This window comes from Perca fluviatilis, chromosome 21 (genome assembly GCF_010015445.1).
Source record: "Perca fluviatilis chromosome 21, GENO_Pfluv_1.0, whole genome shotgun sequence".
NCBI lineage: Eukaryota > Metazoa > Chordata > Actinopteri > Perciformes > Percidae > Perca > Perca fluviatilis.
In genome coordinates, this window is record NC_053132.1 from 20232942 (window position 1) to 20242526 (window position 9585).

The 9585-nt window shown below is 41.1% G+C and overlaps 2 protein-coding genes, 1 long non-coding RNA gene and 1 other non-coding gene across 4 annotated transcripts; 2 read left to right on the forward strand and 2 right to left on the reverse strand.

Moving 5' to 3' along the window:
* The first annotated feature begins 2093 nt into the window (after positions 1 to 2093).
* Positions 2094 to 7401, forward strand: aqp8a.2 (aquaporin 8a, tandem duplicate 2). The gene is made up of 5 exons (XM_039789003.1): positions 2094 to 2353; positions 4136 to 4262; positions 5490 to 5704; positions 6929 to 7063; positions 7156 to 7401. Exons 1-5 carry the CDS (start codon positions 2094 to 2096, stop codon positions 7199 to 7201), a joined length of 783 nt encoding a protein of 260 aa, XP_039644937.1. The 3' UTR covers positions 7202 to 7401.
* Positions 5364 to 6749, reverse strand: LOC120551520. Its single transcript, XR_005637888.1, has 2 exons — positions 6690 to 6749; positions 5364 to 5696 (listed from the first exon to the last, which is right to left on the reverse strand). It is a non-coding gene; the product is annotated as an uncharacterized LOC120551520 (long non-coding RNA).
* Positions 7402 to 7546: 145 nt separating the features above from the next.
* On the reverse strand, positions 7547 to 9107 carry hbae5 (hemoglobin, alpha embryonic 5). Its single transcript, XM_039789004.1, has 3 exons — positions 8950 to 9107; positions 8336 to 8543; positions 7547 to 7765 (listed from the first exon to the last, which is right to left on the reverse strand). The coding sequence occupies exons 1-3, from the start codon at positions 9042 to 9044 to the stop codon at positions 7637 to 7639; spliced, it is 432 nt and encodes a 143-aa protein (XP_039644938.1). The 5' UTR covers positions 9045 to 9107; the 3' UTR covers positions 7547 to 7636.
* On the forward strand, positions 8628 to 8721 carry trnai-uau. The gene is made up of 2 exons: positions 8628 to 8665; positions 8686 to 8721. It is a non-coding gene; the product is annotated as a tRNA-Ile (tRNA).
* Positions 9108 to 9585: the final 478 nt, after the last annotated feature.

Genomic DNA, 9585 nt, shown 5'->3' on the forward strand with positions numbered 1-9585 from the left:
ATACAATAAAGAGTCTACAAAAAATACAGATCAAATATAAATAATGAGTGTAATACAGAATCTGTATACAGTTTGTGCAAATGGAATAGTGCAAAAAGCATTAAACAGATATTAAACAAATATGACAGCAGTGCAGGTAAGATTGTTCCACTATACAGTGGAGCATAAAACTACCATACAGCAAAAGCACCTTTACAACAATGTAAAAATACTACATTACAAGTAAAAGCCCTGCATTCAAAATGTAACTTAAGTAAGTAAGTAAACTTAGTAAAAGTAGTCAAGTATTATCATTAAAATGTAATTAAAGTATCCAAAGAAACAGTACTAGTTCTAACAATGGCCCCAGCCTGTGTTATATTGTAATATATTACATTGTTATATTGTTTAACTAATGCCGCAGTGTATTATGTAGCATTTTAGTGTGGTAGTTCGTCCAGCTACGTTTTACTACTTTAAATTATTCACTTAGGCGCAGTGGTGCCCAACCTAGGGGTCTGGCCCTGTCTGAAGGGTCACAAGATAAATCTGTAGGGTCGTAAGGGCGTATGAGTAATCTCACAGAGCCAGACCTATCTTCGCAGCACTGTGTCAGCGCTGGAGAAAGGTCTGGCTGCACCCATAATCCCCCTTCTCTCTTCTCCCTTTTCTGTCTTCAGCTATCCTATCAAATAAAGGCCATAAAAGCGTCAAAAGGTAATCTTTAAAAAGTCATCTTGGGAAGAGCCACAAATGTTGGGAAGCACTGGTTTTTATCTTTTGTAAGAATCTGTTGTATTTTCTTTTTTTTTTTTTAAATAATATCTTGATCTGCAAAGTGACTATAGCTAACTATGGCTGTTCAATAAATGTAGTTGAGTAAAACAGTACAACATGTCCTTCTCAATGGTAGCACAGTAGAAGTATAAAGTAGCATAAAATGGAAATATAAGAAAAACGTTTCTTGAGTACAACAGTGTAAAATGTACTCGGTGAACCTAATTACTCGAGTATAAAAAAAGGACAACAGCGTCTATACCGCTTGAGAAAATTGTACCATTTTCATATAGACAAGACCATGATGACATTATTTTATCATGCCTTTATCGAATCCATCGTATATCTTTCTCCTTAGTGTCATGGTTTGGGTGTGTCTCAGTTAAGCACAAGAATCGCCTAAATCAAATTGTAACATGGTCAAGTAAGCTGACTGGTGAGTCCCAGCTGCACCCCACACATCCCTGTTTCCTGAATAACTACAGCGGATAGCTATGGCCATCTTAGAAGATAGCCTACACCCTTTGAATAGGGAATTCCAGTATCTCCCGTCTGGATGGAGGCTAAGAGTCCCTGGTTGTAGAACTACAAGATTTAAAAACTGTTTTGTCCCAGCAGCAATCACTCTGTTAAACAAACTGTAGAATTATTTGCACACAATGCAAAAGCACTTTGGTCATGTACTGTTTTTTAATCCATATGTTATGTTTCATATGTTTTAATGTTATGTGGTGGTCTACAAAGTTTTAAGGATGTCCTGCCTCTTAGACTGTAAACCTTGTTTACGTATGGTTACCAATAAAGTAACCTGACCTGACCTGATCTGATATAATCCCATTTGTATAGGTGTGTAGAGTGCACACAGGCACAAACCCATATGGAGCAGTGTAAAGTCTATGGTCCATGTCTATCTTATCTATATGGCCACTGTTGTTCCATGCATGCCTTCATCCAAGTAAGGAATTAATGATGATTAATAACGAGCACTTATCTGACCCCAAGGACTGAGGTTAACCTTTAACAGCTCGGGTCTTATTTTGAAACCTTATTTCCCTTTACAAAAGGTTGCCCTGAGAACTCCTACGTGGGGCTGGCCATGTGTCAAAGGGTTTGGGGTGGGGATTGTATAGATACGATGAATCTTAGAATATCCTTTGCCTTTGTTTTTTTATGACCCGTGATGCAATTCCAGTTCAGTGTGCCAGCTGCTGCAAAAAAATATAAATAACCACAGCACCTATCAGTTCCCTTGACTTAGTGTGCAGTCTTGGTCAGGTGTAGGTGCCGGAGGTGCAGTGTTTCCTTTAGGCAGAAATAAAAAAAATAAGAAAGCAGCAATGGGAGCGGAGAAAATGGAAATGGAAGACGCAGACTCTACTCTGATGGAGAAGGGACGGAAGCCACCCGCGCCCAAACCTCCCAACAAATATGAGACGCTGTTCCAGCCCTGCCTGGCCGAGATAGTGGGGACCATGTTCTTCGTTTTTGTCGGCTGTGTGTCTGTCATCGAGAATGTGCCGGCGGCTGGACGGCTGCAGCCAGCCCTGGTGCATGGACTGGCTGTGGCGGTGATGGTGGCGGTCATGGATAACATCAGGTAAAGGTGTAAAGAATAGAACGTCAGATGCAGGCATTTGGCAGAATCATATATATTTTGAGTGGAATAGGTAAAAGGAAAAAAAGGTTGAGTTCCAAATTGCATACTTTTTCCTTTTACTTTTGGTATGTACTGCAGCTGCCCTTACAAAGCATGTAGTGTTGTATGCAGTAGGAATACAATTAGGACACTTCATAACATTGCGCCTTGAACTTTGACCTGTTGTGGCAGAAGGTATACAGCTACTTAAGATTAGGCACCAAACGACTAGTTAAGTCTAGGAAAAAGATTGTGGTTTGGATTAAAACCCTCCCGAGGAACGAACATTTGTTTCCTGGGTGAAATAATTAAAATTATATTATTAGATTAGATTAGATTAGATTTTGCGAGATATTGCTTAATTTATGTCTGTAGCTGTATCCATTCTAGCCACAACCACTTTCACCCTCTTGCTCATATATGCTGAGCAAAGGATTGTGGGTCAGAATAGCCAGAAAAGCATGCTGGCTTGCATACTAAAATATCCGACCTGGTACTTTTGGCATACTACATTTGACATACTATATATTGATACATAATTTCATCTTTTTCTGGCATACTAAATAGTATGGTATGGTAGTATCGGTATGCAGAAACAGTTTACAATCTGGGACACGTTCAATCTCAAAACGGTGTGCATCGTTTTGATGCAGTTTCCATGTTGAACGACAAAATGCTTCCCCTTCCTCGCGTCTAAGTCCGTCCCACCGAGGAAGCACGGAAGAGAGCCGGAAGGAAATCATGGGAGGAGAGAGGAAACAAGGAAATGTGCTTTAAAGGGATGAGGCTTCCCTTCCGTGTTTTTTTGGCATTTACTGTGATAGCTAAGACACGAAAGGGGAGAGAGTGGGGGAATGACATGCAGGTCAGAATCGAACCCATGGCCTCTGTGTCAACACTGAACCTCTCTATATATGGGTACACTCTACACCACTATAGGCCACCCAGGCACGGCTTTCAGCTGCACGGTTTACGGGAAGGCTGCTCTCGTGTATCCTGACTCATGTAGCTCCTCGGAGATCCCTCCTCAAAGCTCGCTCCTCGCTGCTCGGCGCAGGAATAAGAGATTTTAGTTGCCTTCACGAAGGAGGGACAGAACAACCGAGGACCGAGGAGCTATCAAATAAGGGAAGTGGGATGCACCCTATGTTTTGGGACACACTTAATCTTTTGGTAACATTTTACTTGAAGGTATCTACATAAGAGTGACTTGACACTGTCATAAACACATGATACTGTCATGACACAGTCATGACACATGAAACCCTAACCCTAACCCTAACTTGTCATGACAAAAACCGAATGACGCTTACTAAAAGATGCGTTATGTCAACGTTTATGACTTGTTTATAATGTTTATGACACGTTCATGACAGTGTCATGTCACTCTTATGTAGATACCTTCAAGTAAAGTGTAACCAATCTTTTTTCTGGCATACTAAATAGCATGGTAGTATGTAGTGGAACGCAAGAACCGTTTCTCATCCGATCTCAGGGCCACGTTCAGCCCTGACAAAACATAGCAACACAGGGTGCAAGCGCGCCGCCTTTTTATTACCATAAGTTTACATACACGCCTCTGCTGATTGAGTATCACCTGTGACACACCCACCAAGCTAGAGGAAACATACCTCAAAGCCTGTTGCACACCGTTGCGCAACGATCCGAGGAAACAGGTCGTTCAACCCGGAAACCGTAGATTGAACGCGTCCCAGCTCCTCACTGCTGCTTCTCTGTCTCTAGCGGCTCCCATTTCAACCCTCCCTTCACTATCGCCATCTACCTGTGTGGAGGCATTGAGCTGATGATGGTGGGACCCTACCTGGTCAGCCAGCTGATTGGAGGAGTGCTGGGAGCTGGAATGGCCAAGGTGCGTTGAAAGTGAACTACTTCAAGTGCACAATCTTCTGAAAGGATGCATGCGTAGGTCCTTTTTTGCGCACACTTAAACATGTCAAATCCAATAATCGAATCCTTAATAATGCATTTTCATAGATCAGTGATTCTCAAAGTGGGGTCCGGGGACCCGCAGGGTTTGTGGCAGTCTGCTAGAGGGTTGGTGAAAAGTTTTCAGATTCATTCATTCATTGAAATGATCATGATCATTTTTTTTTTTTTTTACAAAAGGCTTCATAGTTAAACAAATAATATTTTTAATGTTTCTATCTAAAGTAGTTCATAGATTACTTTCTAATCTATCATAGGCTATCTTTAACTCTCAGACTCTGCTAACAGTGGTGGAATGTAACTAAGTACATTTACTAAAGTACTGTACTTAAGTACAAATTTGATGTACTTGAGTCATTTCTTTTAATGCCACATTTTACTTCTACTCTGTTACATTTCAGAGGCAAATATTGTCCTTTTTACTCCACTGCATTAATCGGACAGCTTTACCTTACAAATTAAGATCTTGGCACACAAAACACATGTAGTTTATAAAATATGATAAATTAAACTACCCAATAATATAATGGCCTACAAGTACAGCTGAAATGATTAGACCAATAAACACATAACTGTTTTGATGGTTTCTAGCATTGAGTACAATTTACTTTCAATACTTCAAGTACATTTTTCTCAATGATACTTACTTACTCTATCTTAAGTAACATTTTCAATGCAGGACTTTTACTGTAACAGATTATATTTACAATGTGGTATTAGTGCTTTTACTGAAGTAAAGGATCTGAATACTTCTTCCATCACTTGCTAGGGGGTCTGTGACATGTTTTCAGATTCATTCATTAACATTATCATGCTATTTTGTTTTCTTTCTTTTTTTTTTTACAAAAGGCTTTATAGTTAAACAAATTATATGTTTTATATTTCTATCAAAATAATTAATAGGGTTACTTTCTAATCTAGCATAGGCTATCTTTAACTCTCAGACTCTGCAATTATGTCTAATAGGCATTTGTCTTGTGTTGTTCTTTTACATAACATAAATAAGACTAGGCCTATATATGTGTAAAAAAATAAAGTAAATTTATTCCAAAGGAAAAACATGAGGGGGTTCCCAGTATGTTCTTTATCTATCCAGTTAGGTAGGGGTCTTTGGCTGAAAAAAAAAAAGATTAAGAACCTCTGTACATAGATGATGACCCCTGCAGACCGCTACTTAAACGCAACGGGAGCAGCGTTTGACATCCTCAAGTCAGAGAGCCAGCTGTCCGGAGCCATCTTCGGGGAGGTGGCCATGACCTGCCTGATCACCATGGTGGTGCTGCTGGTGGCGGTCAACAGCAAGACCAAAACCCCGCTGGCTCCGTTCCTGGTGGGCTGTACCGTCATCATCAACGTCCTGGCAGGGTGAGATAAACCAACAGGGCGATGGCCAACACTGGTAAACATTTACACCGGCAGGGACTTACCGCAGGCTGGATTCGAACCCTAGGACTCTGCGTCAAGAAACACATTTTTTGCGATTCACGGAATCGCAAAAAAAATCCGTGGTGGGGCCCACGGAGGAATTCCGTGAAATGAACACGGCCTCTTAAGTTAAAGAAAGCTCGTGGGTGGGCTTACGTTTCCATGACACACACGGGACAACAACGGGACGGTTGGGTTTAGGAAAAGACGCTCTCTAATTGCTGTTATTTGTTTTCTTAACGTAGGCTTATTTCTGGTATTTGAAAGTTACTTTGTGGATACCATTTGAAAATACTAATCCAGGTTTGTTGTACCAAATGGCCTAGTTTCCATCCTGTTCAGTGATTTCGAAAAAAAATTAGCCCATTATGAAAAATATTTAATGAAATTAAAATTAGTAGCCCATTTGAAAAATCACTATTTCAATCAGCGTTTGGGAATCGATTAACCAATACTTGAATTTACACTGAATCTACACAAAATACATAGTTTTGACATGCAAGTCAATGTAGCTACATTAATTTAGGTTCCACTGTTGTTTTATACAGTCCATCGTTGTTATCCATATTGGTTTGTTTTTTAACCTCATTTCTTATTATTAACATTTCTGACCTTATCTCCTAAAAACTTCAAATGGTGTAACCATGAAATTCCAACTCTGGCTGTATTTACTAATGTAAAATTTTTTTCTTTTTAATAACCACATTCATATGAATAATACGGCGACATAACTTATGTTTTGCTGCATCAGTTGTATCAGATTTGAACAAACAACAATTTCAAATTGTTTTAATAATTCAACTTAAAGTGCTCATATTATGCTTTTTGGCTACTCCCCCTTTCCTTTATTGTGTTATATATCTTTTTGTGCACGTTGTAGGTTTACAAAGTGAAAAAGCCCAAAGTCCCCCCCAAAGGGACTTACCATCTCCAACAGGAAACACTGTTCACCAACTGCTCCAAACAGCTCTGTTGTAGTCCAGCCTTTACTTCAGAGACGAACATGCGTCACTTTGTAACACGTTATAATACTCGCCTAGCTGCTAGCGTGGCACACCCTCATTCTGATATAACCTCTAAATACAATTATGAACCTGAAAATGAGCATAATATGAGCAATTTAATTATTAGGCTAATTAAACTTGTACTTTCTTGCCGGTGTAGAGGTGACATATCCGGAACGTGTCTGAACCCTGCCAGAGCTTTCGGACCAGCTCTGATGACCAACTACTGGACCTACCACTGGGTTTACTGGGTGGGACCCATAGGGGGGGGCCTGGTGGCAGCTGCTTTGCTCAGGTGAGAGAAGCCAGATATGACTGGCTGAATTAAAATAATGAAATAATACGCCATGGCATGATAAGAGTCACAATGTATCTCTTCTCTTTCAGGCTCATTCTGGGAGATGATAAGTTACGAGTCGTTATGAAATCATAACAGCCTCTACTGTTCGTCCATTGGCATGCAGACGGCAGTGAACATGTCCGTCCCACCCTATCAGCTACACTCTTGACTCATGTGGCGTCATAGTGACGTGCGGTCAGTTTGATGCTGTTGTACTTTTCGTTGGTTTTCTTCCATGCCAAACTGTGTGATCACTGTGAATTTTTTTCAGTATTAAAAGATGAAGAACAAAATATGTAGATGATCTCTTCATCTGTTCGCCCTACCCATGCAGATCAAATAAATGCTTGTTTTTGTTACTTGTGTGTGTGTGTGTGTGAAGTAAAAATTGAATACATAATAATAATAAAAAATAAAAATAAAACATTTCAGGAGAACTGTTTTTGGCGGCATGCAGTTTATTTTATGACTTTGCACCATGAGTTACATGATCGCTGGTAGCAGACCGCATTTCGCACTGCGGGCAGCTTAGCGGTATTTCTCAGCCAGAGCCAGGGCCACAGCGGAGAAGAATTTATCATAGGACAGGTGGGCCTCAGGGGTGAACTCCTTTGGGAAAATGGTGGCGAGCTCCACAAGAATGCAGTGGGCCAGGATCTGCGAATGACAGCGGACGAAATTATAAAGCAAATAGACCTTTTAACACTGCAAAAAGAGAGAAGAGTTGGCTATTTTCACTCTCCTCCCATGTAGCTCCCAACATCCGAAATGCCAGTGCATTGAAAAAAAGAACATGCTTCGAAACTGGCGAAGCGGCTTTGAAAACAAAGATGTCTCCTTTTAATTAGATTTAAGAGAAATTAAGATTTTGGGACGGCAAGTTTTTGTACAGCAGACATGCGTAATTCATGCGAACAGTATAATAATAATAATAATAATAATAATAATAATAATAATATTTAGGCTACTTTTATTTAAACTTTTATTTATATTATATATATATATTTTAAACAATAACAAATACAATAACATAAAAACTTGAGGGCTTGTAAAAGGAACCCGCATTACATTGAAATTAAAGACAGCTGTATATGTTTGCCACCAATTTGCAAAAGAACATAAATATTTTTAAAATATTTAAAGAAAAGAAGAAAAAAAAAACGTAATCTCCGCACATATCATGATCTCCTAATGTTTGCTACATTATATTAATAAACGGTGTCTCACCTTGAAGTTGGCCGGGTCCACTCTCAGCGTGAAGGCGTGCTGCTCGCTGAGCTCCAGCAGGCCCGCTTTCAGGTCGTCAATTTTGGACACAGCCAGTGTTAGTCCACCCATCACTTTCTTTCCGTGGGCCTTGACGGGCTCAGAGCCGGGGCTCAGGTCTGGCCAGTGGGCGAAGTAGGTCTTGGTTTGCGGGTAGACGACAATCATCCTGTGGAGGTGGAGAAAACGTTAAGTGGTTTGACTTTCAATATTTGTCTGATTTAGAGTTGTTGAGTGCTCCTTCAGAGAAACGGCTCCAGTGGCGCAATCGGTCAGCGCGCGGTACTTATAAGACAGTATTCAGCCGAGTAATGCCGAGGTTGTGAGTTCGATCCTCACCTGGAGCATGTCTTTATGTGGATGCTAAAGCTCCACAAGCACTGGAACCATTTCTAAATTGACACGCATACGTCTGTGTTCTGAGAAGTAGTCTCACCGGTAAGTTAGGCCACGTTGTAACGCGTTACCTGGACCTACTTTGCGTTACCTTTGAAAAAAACCGGGTCAAGTCAAAACACGTCATACATTTTTCTCTAACATGAAGTTGAAAAACCACGGGTAAACGTGACACTTACCTGCCCAGAGCTTCAGCGCCAACAACATCCGCTGACTTGGCGATTTTGCCCCACAGGGCCTTGACGGTAGCCTTGTCTTTGTCGCTCAAACTCATGTCGGCTTGGTTCTCTCACTCTCTTACTCTACCAGAGTCGGATGATGATCCTCGGGCAGTTTGGACTTCTACTTAAATCCATGTGGCCGGAGAGCCGCACCCACGGGGGCTGATGCCAATTCGCGTATCAGAGCCTCCCTCCCGGCCTGATAGAAACTTCGGTGGACGCATGCCAGCACGCGAGGCGGTATCAGCTTGAGGCATTGGGCGACAGTTGGCGACCAATTTGCGTAAAACGAGTGCGTAATGAGTCCCCCAAAAGGGGGGAGTGCGTAATGAGTCCCCACAAGGGGTCCTGCTGTGGTTTGTCACTAACGAAGGATGGAGAAAAGATTAGCACGTGCAGAGCAAAGGCATATCAGGTCACAGGAGAATGGAGCAGCGAGGTAGGATGGGTGACGTCAAGTTAATATCAATAACCCTGATGTTAGAAACACATGGTCTCTCGCACCGCAGAAGAAAAGTTCTGTATTTTTTTTACACAGTGTGAGGATTTCCCGTTGGCAGGCTTATTTATTTTAAACGCTGGCCTGTACAAGAC